This window comes from Phocoena sinus, chromosome 17 (genome assembly GCF_008692025.1).
Source record: "Phocoena sinus isolate mPhoSin1 chromosome 17, mPhoSin1.pri, whole genome shotgun sequence".
NCBI classification, from domain to species: domain Eukaryota; kingdom Metazoa; phylum Chordata; class Mammalia; order Artiodactyla; family Phocoenidae; genus Phocoena; species Phocoena sinus.
In genome coordinates, this window is record NC_045779.1 from 69466458 (window position 1) to 69481672 (window position 15215).

General features: G+C 42.1%; 1 protein-coding gene across 1 annotated transcript in view; it reads right to left on the bottom strand.

The window, feature by feature from the left end:
- The window catches only part of ADCY8 (adenylate cyclase 8), a 220710-nt gene that overhangs the window by 36386 nt on the left and 169109 nt on the right, over positions 1 to 15215 (bottom strand). Inside the window, exons 12-13 of the mRNA XM_032610032.1 lie at positions 10851 to 11023; positions 2947 to 3025 (exon numbers count right to left, since the gene is read on the bottom strand). Coding sequence (XP_032465923.1) covers positions 2947 to 3025; positions 10851 to 11023 — 252 coding nt within the window. The remainder of the gene's footprint in view (positions 1 to 2946; positions 3026 to 10850; positions 11024 to 15215) is intronic.

Consider the following 15215-nt stretch of genomic DNA (forward strand, 5'->3'; position numbering starts at 1 on the left):
CCTAGTCTAAAGTAGCAGGATACAAAATTAATGCACAGAAATCTCTGGCATTCCTATATACTAATGATGAAAAATCTGAACGTGAAATCAAGAAAACACTCCCATTTACCATTGCAACAAAAAGAATAAAATATCTAGGAATAAACCTACCTAAGGAGACGAAAGACCTGTATGCAGAAAATTATAAGACACTGATGAAAGAAATTAAAGATGATACAAATAGATGGAGAGATATACCATGTTCTTGGATGGGAAGAATCAACATTGTGAAAATGACTCTACTACCCAAAGCAATCTACAGATTCAATGCAATCCCTATCAAACTACCACTGGCATTTTTCACAGAACTAGAACAAAAAATTTCGCAATTTGTATGGAAACACAAAAGACCCCGAATAGCCAAAGCAATCTTGAGAACGAAAAAAGGAACTGGAGGAATCAGGCTCCCTGACTTCAGACTATACTACAAAGCAACAGTAATCAAGACAGTATGGTACTGGCACAAAAACAGAAAGATAGATCAGTGGAACAGGATAGAAAGCCCAGAGATAAACCCACGCACATATGGACACCTTATCTTTGATAAAGGAGGCAGGAATGTACAGTGGAGAAAGGACAGCCTCTTCAATAAATGGTGCTGGGAAAACTGGACAGGTACATGTAAAAGTATGAGATTAGATCACTCCCTAACACCATACACAAAAATAAGCTCAAAATGGATTAAAGACCTAAATGTAAGGCCAGAAACTATCAAACTCTTAGAGGAAAACATAGGAAGAACACTCTATGACATAAATCACAGCAAGATCCTTTTTGACCCACCTCCTAGAGTAATGGAAATAAAAACAAAAATAAACAAATGGGACCTAATGAAACTTCAAAGCTTTTGCACAGCAAAGGAAACCATAAACAAGACCAAAAGACAACCCTCAGAATGGGAGAAAACATTTGCAAATGAAGCAACTGACAAAGGATTAATCTCCAAAATTTACAAGCAGCTCATGCAGCTCAATAACAAAAAAACAAACAACCCCATCCAAAAATGGGCAGAAGACCTAAACAGACATTTCTCCAAAGAAGATATAAAGAATGCCAACAAACACATGAAAGAATGCTCAACATCATTAATCATTAGAGAAATGCAAATCAAAACTACAATGAGATATCATCTCACACCAGTCAGAATGGCCATCATCAAAAAATCTAGAAACAATAAATGCTGGAGAGGGTGTGGAGAAAAGGGGACACTCTTGCACTGCTGGTGGGAATGTGAATTGGTTCAGCCACTATGGAGAACAGTATGGAGGTTCCTTAAAAAACTACAAATAGAATTACCATATGACCCAGCAATCCCACTACTGGGCATATACCCTGAGAAAACCAAAATTCAAAAAGAGTCATGTACCAAAATGTTCATTGCAGCTCTATTTACAATAGCCCGGAGATGGAAACAACCTAAGCGCCCATCATCGGACGAATGGATAAAGAAGATGTGGCACATATACACAATGGAATATTACTCAGCCTTAAAAAGAAATGAAATTGAGCTATTTGTAATGAGATGGATAGACCTAGAGTCTGTCATACAGAGTGAAGTAAGTCAGAAAGAAAGAGACAAATACCGTATGCTAACACATATATATGGAATTTAAGGGAAAAAAATGTCATGAAGAACCTAGGGATAAGACAGGAATAGAGGCGCAGACCTACTGGAGAACGGACTTGAGGATATGGGGAGGGGGAAGGGTGAGTTTTGACAGGGCGAGAGAGAGTCATGGACATATACACACTAACAAACGTAGTAAGGTAGATAGCTAGGGGGAAGCAGCCGCAAGGCACAGGGATTTTAGCTCGGGGCTTTGGGACAGCCTGGAGGGGTGGGATGGGGAGAGTGGGAGGGAGGGAGACGCAAGAGGGAAGACACATGGGAGCATATGTATATGTATAGCTGATTCACTTTGTTATAAAGCAAAAACTAACACACCATTGTAAAGCAATTATACCCCAATAAAGATGTTAAAACAAACAAACAAACAAACAAAAACCAGCCCTAGTCAGGTATTACCATCTTATTTTAGAGAGAAGGAAACAGGGGCTCAGGGAGATAAGTTACTTGTCCAAGGCCACAAATTTCTGGGAGGCAGGGCAGGATTGGAACCTTGGCCTGGATTATCCTCAAACCTGATTGGGAGTTTGGGATGGACATGTACACACTGCTATATTTAAAGCAGATAACCAACAAGGACCTACAGTAGAGCACAGGGAACTCTGCTCAGTGCTCTGGAATAACCTTACTTGGAAAAGAATTTGAAAAAGAATAGATACAGGTATATGTGTAACTGAATCACTTTGCTGTACACCTGAAACTAACACAACACTGTTAATCAACTATACTTCAGTATAAAATAAAAATTAAAACAAAAAAACCCCAAACCTGAATGTTTACCTAGTTTACACAACTCCTATAGTAATAGAACTGGGAGGGGTCCCAGTTTGCCTCAGGCAGAAATTGAAAAAGCTCTTTTTTTTTTTAAACAATAGTTTTATTGAAAGAGATATACCGAAAGGGAATGAAAACCATATTGCTCTCCAAATCATCTCCATCTTAGTTTTTTATAAGGGGTGCGTGCTAGGAATTGATTCTTTAAGAATCACAACTTGCTGGGAATTCCCTGGAGGTTCAGTGGTTAGGACTTTGTGCCTTCACTGCCAGGGGCCCGGGTTCAACCCCTGGTCAGGACAATCAGATCCTGCAAGCCACGCAGTGAGGCCAAAGGAAAAAAAACAAAAAAAAAAAGAAGAAGAAGAAAAAAAAAAGAATCACCACTTGCTGCGAGCAACTAGAAGTCATTTATTGCAGAGATGAGTGGCTGCCTCTCAGGTGAACTTTCTGGCAATGGGAAATGCCAAGTAATCAAAGGCAGTTAGAGGAAAATGTCAGGTTACCTGCTGTCCATGGTAGAAGACAGCGAGGAGGAACATGGCCATCAGCAGCAGTGACGCCTCCTTGGTCCCCAGGAAATCTCTGTTGGAAGAAGAAATGCAAATGGTGGCATGGTTATTGACAACCATGGAGGGACTTCAAGGAGGCCCATTAGGAAACTGAGGTTCAGACTGGAGTGGGATAAAAAGAGAGAAGCAGTTGTTTCTTGAGCTCCCACTATATGATAGGGGCTTCTCTATAAGGCTTTCATACAGGCTAATTCAGAACTCAGTTAATCCCCAAGGGCATGAGGTCACACAGATCATACCTGCTGGGAGGCTCTAGAATCCAGCATCTAGACAATGAACTTACATTAATAATGATGTCTTCTATTTGCAAAGAGCTCTGATACTTTCTTGTCACAAAGATCCATGTGAAGACAAACATCCCTTCTTTTTCTTTAGATGTTATCCTATTTAAGAGGCAGGCAAGGTACTTGCTATGTGGCAGCCCCTGTTCTAAGTGCTACAAGAACCACACTTAGGTTTTTATATAAATTCCTATTTCAATTTTGGGCACTGTTGTTACCCTCTTTGATCTCTCTTCTACATGGCAGCTAGAATATTTTTTATCACTAAAGCCAGATCACATTACTCTTTTGTTTTATAGCTTCCCAACCACAAGCATACATATGCTCAGAACTCACTCAGAGGTAACAACTCTGATGTGGTTAAGGACACAGTGGGGCCCTCATGGATGAGAAACAGTGCTCAGAGAGAGTAGAAAGGGCACTAATATGGCTGCACCCAGGCAATCTCCAGCTTTCCCTTTTCTATTCTCACTGGACACCAGCATGAGCAGCATGGGGAAATGGGAGCATGATCCCAGCTGCCAAGGCCAGCTTCTCACCTAGCTTTATGCTAAAAGACCCTCCCAGCTCACACAGGGCCAGCCCCAGACCAGCTAGCTCTCCAGGTAGAACAGGGACTTAGGAATGGAAATGTGCTTTCTCTTGGGGAGGTATTGTGCACATGGGGACCCAGGGGACCAAGGAACTCTGTGGGCTGAAACAAGATTCAGATTTGTGAATTCCTAGCTCCATCTGCTTTTCCTTGGAGATAAGATGCTAATAAAAGATAAAACTCACTCTTCTATTTCTTTTCTGTAGCTCCAGTGAGGCATATAATTATTGAGCATCTACTGTGTACCAGGCACATGCTAGGATACAGAACTGAAGAAGGCACATTGTCTTTGCCCTCAAAACAGTTCAGAAAAGGAAAGAACCAAACAGACAGATAATTTCATAACATGATACACTGCCTAGTAAGGATACACTCTTGTTACCATGGGAATATATGGGAAGAGAAAGTAACCCAGGCTGGATATTCAGGGAAGACTCAAGAGCTGAATAGTAAAGGTCAATAAGACTTTGGGAGGAAAAGGTGGGATGCATTCTATGGGTGTGAGACATATATCTTGCTTAGCTAGCTGGTTAACAAGCCTCTAGTGTAGGGGGATGAGTAAATATCACATATCAAGTGAGGCCACACGCAGACTCAGATCTATTAGAGCTGTCCACCACCAGCGCTGAAGTGAAGAGTGTTGGACTGTGAGCCATATATTGTCAATCCAGAATTTTAGGCGCTAGGACTCACTCATTCATTCAGTCAGTCACAGTCACCATAGTGCTTGTTTTGGGGAATAGGCACATTCCAGTACCACCCTGTCCTTCATGTCAATTAATTCTCTGGCCCCTGAAGTTTGTGGACTCCTGAAAAAATAATAAAAAGTCATGAGTTTTGTAGTCATGCCGACCCAGCTTCCCATCTCAGGTCTGCTGCTGACCAGTGGTTTGACCTTGGACAAGCCACTTAATATCTCTGAGCCTCAGTTCGTGGCCCTGTGAAAGACTCTAACTGTGTTTACCTCCCTAATTGTGAGAATTAATTGACCAAATCTTGGTAACGTGTTTGGCATGGGGTGTGGCCCATGTCTCCCTCTCTTTACCCCCTAAAGCTCCCAGCACATCCTCTTGCCCCTGGTGGTGGCATTTTACAAAATCACTCATTCACACGGCTTAGTTTGAATGGGAGATGTCCTATGTTTAGCTCCTCGGGAATAAACTCCTGCTCTGACTGGCACTTCTGATATCCTCTTCTTTGTGATGCAGAAGACTTTTTAAAGCTCAGCAATTTATCACTTAAAACACACTTTCAAGAGAAAACATAAACACCTCTTGAATCATTTTGAAAGCAGTGGATGACTAAAAATAGAGAGATGGCTAGATCAAATTCGCGAGAGAAGTAAAGGAAAATTATGAATGGTCTTTGAGTCTTCAGGATGTATTTCAGATGGAAAAAAATATGACCTGAGTAGAGACTACAAAATATGCACAGTAAGTCACCCTGGCCAAGGAACATCCAGAAAGAGCTGGGACTTGAATTTAGAAGAGATTTTTTCTTTTTTTGTAGCTTCTATGACTATTGGAAGAAATTCCAAAGAGAGCCAAATGGCTGAAATCTGTACAATATCTTCTAGCTATTGGGTGGCAGAGACATAAAACCCAGGACATTTTGAACTAATTTATTTGTATTAACAAAATTGCTAAATTAATGCTATCCTCTCCCTATGCTCATAGAAAAGGACATACTAAGTGAAAACACATGTAGAATAATGTGATTCTCAAGGATACCACAATCTTTAGAGATCATCTTATCTGATGTCTTATAAAAATTCATATTTAATTTGAGTGTTAATCATTACAGAAGTACTCATTCTAGTTGTAGTGAATTTGGAAGCTAATACAAATTCACAAATAAAAAAGTAAAAATTATCCTTCCGCCTACCACCCAGAGAAAACAATGGTTAATATTTTGGAATCACCTCAGTGTCATTTCCTTTTCCTTTACGCAAAAATATATTTATGTTTACAAATTTAGAACTGTATGGTTCCTACTGTTTTGTGACCTACTTTTGCACTTAGTATGTATTATGAAAAGGATTCCGTGTAATTAAGTACTTTACAATGTGAATTTAATGGATTCATCCAATTCCATATTATGTGTACCATACATAATATAATAGTCCTTGCAAGCCTTTTAATTTATTGGTTGAAAACTGAGGCCCAGAGAGCAGAAGGCACTTGCTTAAGGTCACACAGCTGATTTGTGTCCCAGCCAGGATGAGAATTCACATCTCAGGCACCAAGTTCGGAGCATTAGCGATTGAGCACCTAAAGTCAAATTTTAATTTAGTTATTAGCTCCCATTTCCCCTCATGAAACCCAAAATAAACCAGCCAGTTTGAATTTATCTTTTGTTCTGTTGCCATACTAATGACTGCATTTGCTTAGCGCTGATTTTGTCATGTCTCTGATAACACTTTGCATACATTGCCTACTTTAATTGTCAGAGCAACACTTAAAATATTATTATCGCTATTCTAGTAAAGCAGAAACTGAGACTCAGATGTTAAACGATACACTCCAACTCACAGATCTAGTGAATGGTGAAGGCTGGCTATCAATCCAGATCTCAACGAGGCTTTTTCTGTAGCTATCGTGCCCTCCTACATGCACTTACTTATAAATACTTGCCTCTAAGCTCCTTAAGCGTCTTATTCATCTGTGAATCTGCAGGGCCTACCAAAGCCTACAACAAAGGTATGACACTTAAGTCCGAAAGCAAATTGTGCTTACAGGATGGGGAACACAAGGCTTACGGGTAACGGTGAGCAAAAATCATAGGGTTGTAGATAGATGACACTTAGCTTACTGTGAACTAATGGTGTAATATGATCCTAAATGAAATAATATTTCCATCAGTCACTCATTCATCTCACATTTCATTCAACAAACATTTAATTGGACACCTGCTGCCAGATACTCCACTAAGTGCCAAAAATATGAACATGAGTAATGGTCCTTGCCCTCAAAACTCCTATTCTAATGGAAGAGGAAGACATGGCAATTAAAGATTGGAACAGACAGAGATAAGTGCAAACAATGATAAAAAATTATGTGCACAGATTAGAAAATAAGGAATGATCAGAGTGGGCTTCCCTGAGCGGGGAGGGCCTTGAGTATGATGGGTTGGCGGGGGAGGTGTGTGCAGAATCTGGTAACCGGCACATGGTTTCCTGTGGCTAGATTACGGGCTATAAATGGTGACCTGTGGAGCTGCAGGAGATAAGGTTGGAGGAGTCGAGGGGACTCCAGGGAGAGCTTGGACGTTCTTGACAAGCAGGTTGAACTTTTTGTTCCTTAGAGGCAATAGGGAGACCCTTAAGGATTTTAAGAAGGCTAATGTGTTGACCACATGGCTTTGACGGCTTTGAGGAGGGTGGATTGAGAGTGCAGGCTGGGGGATCAGGTAGGGTACAGCAGGCCAGAGATGGTAGTAGGGATATTTCTAGAACAGCAGTATTTGTGGTATAGAAGGGGTCACGTCTGACAATCATCGTTAGTATTCACCAAGAGCTTATGCTATGCCAGACCTTGTGCTAAGTTTCCACGATCACATTTGATGTCTCATATATTCCTACAACATAGGAACCATTATCATCCTCACTTTACAGATGAGAAAAGCAGGACTTAGAGAGGTCGTCACTTTTAATTAATTTGCTCAAGATCACACAGTTGGTTGATGGTCGAGATGGCATTTGAATACAGGTGGTTTAGCTCCTAAACTTGTACTCACAAATGTCATGATGGAGTCGTCCCTGGAAGGGATGCTGAGGAGGATGACTCTTTAGGGACACTGATAAGACACTGGGTGCCTCCCCTGTTTTGGGCTCAGTGTCGTCCGCGGAGACAGGGGGTTGTCAGGGAGGGGCCTTGTGAGACGATAGAGAGTCTGAGTATTTGGGGTCATCTCAGTGTGGATGCAGCCGGGCTGCCCTGTGCAAGGTTCTCTGTACTTTCCCAGGCACCTGACCCTCAGGAACAACCAGCAGAAATGCCCTGAACCAAGGTGAACTCCTACAGGGTTGGTTAAATTCCAACGGCATGAGCAGACGGAGGCTGCCAAACGGATCCACAGTTTGACTTCTGACCCGCTGGCTTATAGCACAGCTGAGAGGGAAGGCTGAACGAACTCTTCCGTTCCTTATTCATTTAATTCTGTTGATAGCAGAGTGTGAGTGAATACAAGACTAACCGATAATTGACCTTGAGTCAGGAAGAAGCTGAGAAAAGCACTTGAATGTCAGCAGCAAGGACTTTGGGATTCTGCTTTACTCTTACAACCCTACTTAACAATTTAACTACCAGTTTTTCCTTAAGACCTCAAAACAGAATTCAGAACTAAACCTTTCTCCTAAAAATGAAGGAGGGGATAGGGATGAACAGATACTGATCACATACTATGTGCCAGGCACATCAGAGCCTCACGCAGTCCCGTACCAGAGTGTAGTTACGCCACTTCACTGATGGGTAAAGTGAGGTCCAGAGTTGGGAAGAGACTTTCCAATTCAACAGAGTCTGGATCTGAAGCCAAAGCCCTGGCTTGTTCCATTAATGCTGTGTTTTCTCTGAATGAATAGATTTTAGATGGTTTAATTTTTATTTCTACTACCAACGTGGCCTATTTGGTTCATACATCTCTCGGCCGTCTTTTGTGCTATCTTCTGCTTGGCCATGGGACACTCTTGGCACTAACTATTTTACCTAATTTGAAACTGTTTTGACTTTCTTTGAATCCTGGGCATATGGTGAGAGATTCTTCATCTTGATTTAAGAGAGATGTATGCATTATTTACAAACATGGACTTTGGAGCCAGAAAGACCTGAGTTTGAATCCGGATCTGTTACCTACTGGCCATGTGCAACTGGGTAATTGTTGAACCTCTCTGAGCCTGTGTTCCTCAGATGGTTGCCGTGAGGGTTAAATAGGGTAGCGGATATAAAGTGGATGATGCAGATGTGTAACAGACACAAATTAGTACCTAGAATTTATAAAGAACCTTTACAAATCTAGTAAGAAAAACGCAAACCACCTAATAAAAAACCAGGCAAAAGACATGACCTGGAAGTTTACCGAAAATGGTCAATAAACAACAACAAAAAGGATGCACAAATTTACTCATGATCGAGGAACTACTATCGAAAATAATGAGATAAAATTCTCACTCAGGAATTCAATAAGAATTACAAGGACCGCTGCCTGTAAGAGAGAAATTGTTCCAATCTTGTTGGAGAGCCATTTGGCAATATTTTAAAATGTGGAAAATGCAGATACCCTATACTCCAGCTAGTGTGCTTTTAGATCTAAACCCCAGGAGACATTTTCAATGATGATCACTGAAGTACTGATAACCTTTTAATAGGTCAAAGGATAAACATATTTTGGGGAAAGTGGGGGGTGGGGGGTGGGGGTGGGATGAACTGGGAGATTGGGATTGACATGTATACCCTTATGTGAATAAAATGGATGACTAATAAGAACCTGCTGTATAAAAACATAAAATAAAATTCAAAAAGAAAATGAAGCAGATCTGTAGATATGAAGCTGGATGGATCTAAAAAATACTATATTGCATGGCCACACAAGAATTTTATAAATAATTTATAATACAGACAAGACTAAATATATATAAAACACATGGATGGGAAGCATATATATTAAGTGCATTAGAAGTTGACTCTTGGGAGGAGGATAAAAGAACAATGCTGGGAAAGGGAACTTCAACAATATCTGAAATAACGTTATCCTTTTAAAAATGCAGAAAGAAACAAGACTAATTGCTAGCATTGTTTATTTCCAGGGGTTGGTTCATAGATGTTCACATTATTAGCATCAGGCACATTTTCTGAGGCTTCTTGAACTATCTTAGCTTTTTTATTCATTTGCATTTTCGTTTTTTAATTAAAAAAAACCTTTTGGCTGCACCGCGTGGCATGCGGGATCTTAGTTCCCTGACCAGAGATGGTACCCGCACCCCCTGCAGTGGAAGCACAGAGTCTTAACCACTGGACCTCCAGGGAAGTCCCTTCTTGAACTAACTTGACCTCATCTTTCTCTCAGCCTGTTGGCCACTTGCTCTGGTCTCAGTGAGACCAACGTGCTTTCCACCCCCAAGGCCAGCCAGCAACATGTTCAGTCTCTGGCTCTTTCCATCACTTCTGGCTCCCATGAAGCTCCATAAGGCAGTTGTGGGATCTGGTTTCCCCAAGGGCTGTGGAAATGGCCAGGTGATGTCACCAGCAAGTACATCCAGAGATGAACTGAGACTAATGGGAGAAAGAGGAGGGCAGCAGCCAGTAGATTCCTCTCCCCTCCTCTGTTTGTGACACTTCCCTACCTCATCACCAGAGATATTTCAATTGGTCAAATGAATGCATCTCCCAAGGCACCAGCTTTGCAATTCACGGGGTCAGCACAACATGGCATTTGCTTGTGTTTGCTTCCCATCCTTTTCTTCTTCACGTCTCTTTTCCCTCAGTTTTGCTGCCCTGGGTTTGTATTAGCACTTCATGCTTGCCTCAGGCTCTGTTCTCTAAGGAATCTAGGCTAAGTTATTTTTTGGTATTTTTCTATATTTCAAAAATAACAAAATGCAAGGAGTATAGTAAATGCTCAATGCACAATGTCTGCTATTACTAATAGTGCTACAGCAAAATTATAATCAGACCCTACAAATCTTAGAGCTATTAAAGTTGAAGGAGTCATCAACTATTAGATCTGGGGAGACCTGAGCTATGGTTTAGTCCAAACTTTAATTCATTAATTAATCTGTAATGAATATATAGGATAAAATGGAAAACTAGGAATTTTGCCTAAACTGGTAATCCAGAGAGTGTACACAACAAGAAATATGTTGATATTCCTTAAGTCCCCAAATTTTGATAACTCTACCTCGATCATTTTCCCAATGGTTCCATTTCCCACTGAAAGTTGAGCACCTTTTGAACACAGTGATGGGCACTTACTCTCCACTGTGGTTCAGGTTGTCATAGCGCAGAAAGAGTCCTGCATAGATGGTCTCGGTCAGCAGGGCATAGATGGCAATCATAATCAACAGAACAGCCAGCTTCAGGACAGAGTTAAGTCGGAGGAAAACTGCACAGGTCACCATGGCCAACACCCCCGTGAAGACGAAGTACTAGAAACAGAGAAGGTAGGTGGTCAGATTCAACAGGAATGTGGGAGGCTCACTCTCCTAGTCATGGATTCCAGTGGGTCTCTTTATACCGATGTTTGCTGAGCATCTCCATTTGGAGGTCTCAGGCCATCCTCAAATTCAACAGGTCCCAAGTTGAACTCATCACTTCCTTACCACCGCCCAAACCTCTGTTCCCTATTCTTGGGGGAGCCATTTGCACCATTCCTCAAGCCAGAAACCTTGGCCTCTCATCTTTTTTGCCTTTCTTTTCCCCCACATTCCACAGCCAGGTCATCCTAAGTCTGTAGATTCTACTTCCTTAAAAGATTGCACATCCATCCACTTTGCTCCTCCTACACTGTTTCTGTCTCAGCTCTCACCTACAGTTTGCAACAGTTTTTTGGCAGCTCTGTCAGCTTCTAGCTCCCAATCCCTACTGAATACACACTATTATCCTCCATCCAGTATTTCCACAACACAGATCTGATCATGTCACTCCTTAACTTGAAGTCTTTTCATTGCTCTCCATTCCCACAAATTATATTCTCCTTCCTGCATGGCAAAACTCTCAAGACCATCATATATCAGATTTCCTTTCACTTTCCAAATCCCAACATATGTTCCAGCCTCTCCCCCATAGGTCTTTCCCTGCTCTCCCGTGCCTCAGTGCTTTGCATCTCCAGTGCCCTGTTTCTCAAGTTTCATCCATGTGACTAAGCCTTACTTCTCTCACAAGCATTAGCTCAGGTGTCCTCTCCTCTGAGAAGCCTTCATGCATATCTCCAGGTTCTTCTGGATACGGCCTCATTCCTCCATAGCATCCTTCACAGCCCAGCATAATATCTGCCACTCCGTATTTTTTTTGGGGGGGTCCACCCTGCACAGCATGTGGAACTTGCCCGACCAGGGATCGAACTCGTCCCCTGTGTGATGGAAGTGCAGCGTCAACTACTGGACCACGGGGGAAGTCCTGCCACTCCTTATTAGAAGTAGCTGCTCAATAGGCCAGTTGGGAACCACTCAAGGGCTATAATATTGGAGTGCCCCCAGGTGTCAATCTGCCCAGCTAGATTTCAGCCTTCTGTAGGAAGTGTCTCAACCCATTTCCCTTATAGAAGTATCCCATGTATCATTCTGGACGGTAGGTTTGGATTCTGAGTATCCAGTAGGAAAAAAGAATAAGACTTGCATTATCAAAGGCCCACTTGGTGGCGGTACTTCGATCTTTATACACACTGTCTTCTCTTCTAATTTTCAAAGTAACTGGTCAAGATGGGAATCATAATTGCCATTTTACAAGTGAAGAAACTGAGGCTCATACAGCTTAAGCAAATTGTTCAAGTTCTCATAACTAGAAAGTGGCACCTAGGATATCTGGGTACAACCTGTGCATGTAAACGTAACTCTAGTGGGCATACTGGGCTTAATCATTTCTAAAGCCCATTCCAGCCTTGTTATGCATGGTTCTTTCCAACAATTGGTTGTCTTCCCTCTCCTATTACACTAAGAGACAATTTCTGTATGGGCAGAGGCAGAAGAATTTCTGGAAATCCCAGAGCAACTACTGAAGGCATGATTGCTGACTTTTTAAGTCAAGCTGACTCACTCAGGCCTACTTACAACAAACAGTGATATCAACAAATATGGACAACACCCTGAATAATTTTCCCCCCTGAGGGCAAAGGACCAGTGCCTTTGTGGTGCACTGGGGTGGACTCAGAAATGAATAAGGCACTGCCCTGCCCTTAAGGGGCCCAGTGTTTGGGGAGTCCTTTACTTTTGTCTCTTCCTTTCCTAACAAATCCAATTATGTCCTTGTCTCCAATAGGATGATAAGCGTTCTTCAACTCTCCTTTAAGATCTTCCCTTGGCAAGATTTTTAGGTTAACTCATCTTGATGCCTCTGTGAAGGAAGCTGTGAGTGAAGTGAGCAGGCAATAATAAGTTCATTGCTCAGAGTTTATTTTCTCCATCCAGAGAAACTCCCAAGATCTTCCATTTAAACAAATGGAGGAAAGAGGAATAGATCTGAGGGGTCCTGTTTCGTTGTTACCTGCATCGAAACAAATGGTCATGCATGACTTTGTCGATGCAAATTATGAATCACTTATTAGGTCAAAAGTCATTGAAATGATTGTGCTCTTGGGCAAAAACTTACGAGGGCACAACAGTGAAATTTAAAAACTGTAACCAGCATTTATTGCATGCATGTCATAATCACGGCATGGTGCTAGGCACTGGGAATTCAAAGAGACGGCCCAGGTCTACAGGAACTCACGGTCTAAAATGTGAAATAGACAAAAATGCCAATGGTAGCATCCTGTGGAAAATGATCTTTCAGGAATGTGATCCAATGTGATGGGAATACAGAGGCAGAAGGAGTACATTCTGTCTGGAGGAAGCAAGTTTGGAGAAGGCTTTATAGGAGACCTGAGTTTGAACAGGATCTCAAGGATGGATTGCATTTTACGTGACAGAAAATGGAACAGGAAGAACATTCTGGGAGGACAGAATGGAGGGAACTGAAAGGTATAAAGGAACAAAGCTATAGGAGAATGAATTCCTTGGGTACATTAGAGAATCATAAAATTGATCCTAAGTAGAGCTAGTAACACAGGCAGGCAGGTTTCAAATGTGTTGCCCTCCTTTCTCTACCAAGACTTCTGAAAGTGCAATAGCTAAATAGTCACACATTTGCACAGTGGTTGAACGGATCTTTCTCTTTTTGTGGCCTCAGCCAATTGTGTTAGTGTGCTCTGGCCAATCCATTGAAAGGAGTCACCCCACTCACTGCCTTGCGTGGTTTAGGCAACTTTCTACTTTAAAGTATGAAGCTGAACCTTCCCGTGATGCTGTAAACCACAAGACATCAAAGGAATGCGGCCCCTAGAAAAATACCATGAGCAGCTTCTCATCTGTTTCTTTTGTGCCTTGAATGAATAGTGTGGGTGGGACCAGGAAATGGGAGAAGAACAGAAGTGTTACCACTTTGTGAAAGCTTTGTGGAAACCCTTCTCTTTCAGCTGGGTCTGGACCCATCAATTGCATGCTTCCTATAACTTGGGAGGGTGCTGGATTCAATGCAATTCCCAAGTTTCTGTTAAACAACGAATAGTTTCTGTGTTCTTTTAAGTTACCCCAGGAACTCAGAAGGTCCACAGCTCCTAGAGTGTCCCTTGAATGGACCCTAGGTATAGGGGTTCATAGGTGTGGTAAGGCAGGAATAGGAGGCAAAGCCACATTGCAAAAACTCTTGCATGTTTCACTGAGAAGTGTGTACTTTACTCCACAAGGAGCCATGAATGGGTTTCATGTTTGTAGTGGATTCATTAGCTCAGTGCTTTAGAAATAGGTTGTGGAAGGGAAGAGTACAAGATGGATTGTAATTACAGGAGAAAAGCTGGGCTTCACTGGTGGCGCAGTGGTTGAGAGTCCGCCTGCCGATGCAGGGGACACGGGTTCGTGCCCGGGTCCGGGAGGATCCCACATGCCGCGGAGCGGCTGGGCCTGTGAGCCATGGCCACTGGGCCTGCGCGTCCGGAGCCTGTGCTCCGCAACGGGAGAGGCCACAACAGTGAGAGGCCCGTGCACGAAAAAAAAAAAAAAAAAAAAAAAAGAGAAAAGCTGAAGATTTAAGGACAAGGTAGGAGATCTACCCAGTAGACTTAAAGGTCTTGGCTTACACCTAAGAGATAAAAGGTGATTTGGAGGTGAGGAAAAGAGAATAGTCAGAAGTGGTGCTAAGATTCCCAGCTTGGATTAAACTACTAAGAAAAAAACAACAGAAAAAGGATGGGGGAAAGGGAACAGGTTCAGTTTTAGGCCCCTCAAGCTTCAGGCACCAAAGGGATGATTCAGTAAGGACTCTTGTGAGCATCTACAAACACGAGGTTGCAGTTCAGAAGACATTTGGGGTCTCGAGACATGCATTGTTCACCTGAGCTCACAGGTGTGGAAGACACCACCCAAGAAGAATATAAAGAATAAAGACAGAAGAGAGACTAAACTTCAGAGACTATCATGTTTGAGGGGCTGTGGAGGAAGAGAAGTAAGGACATCGATTAGGGATTGTTGGGGGCGTGAGGAGGGGAATTAGGAGATAGTATTGAGAAAGCATATAATCCAAAGAAGAAAAATCCCCACAGACAAAGGTTTTGCGAGGAACATTTAAACGGTAACAGAGAAAATATTT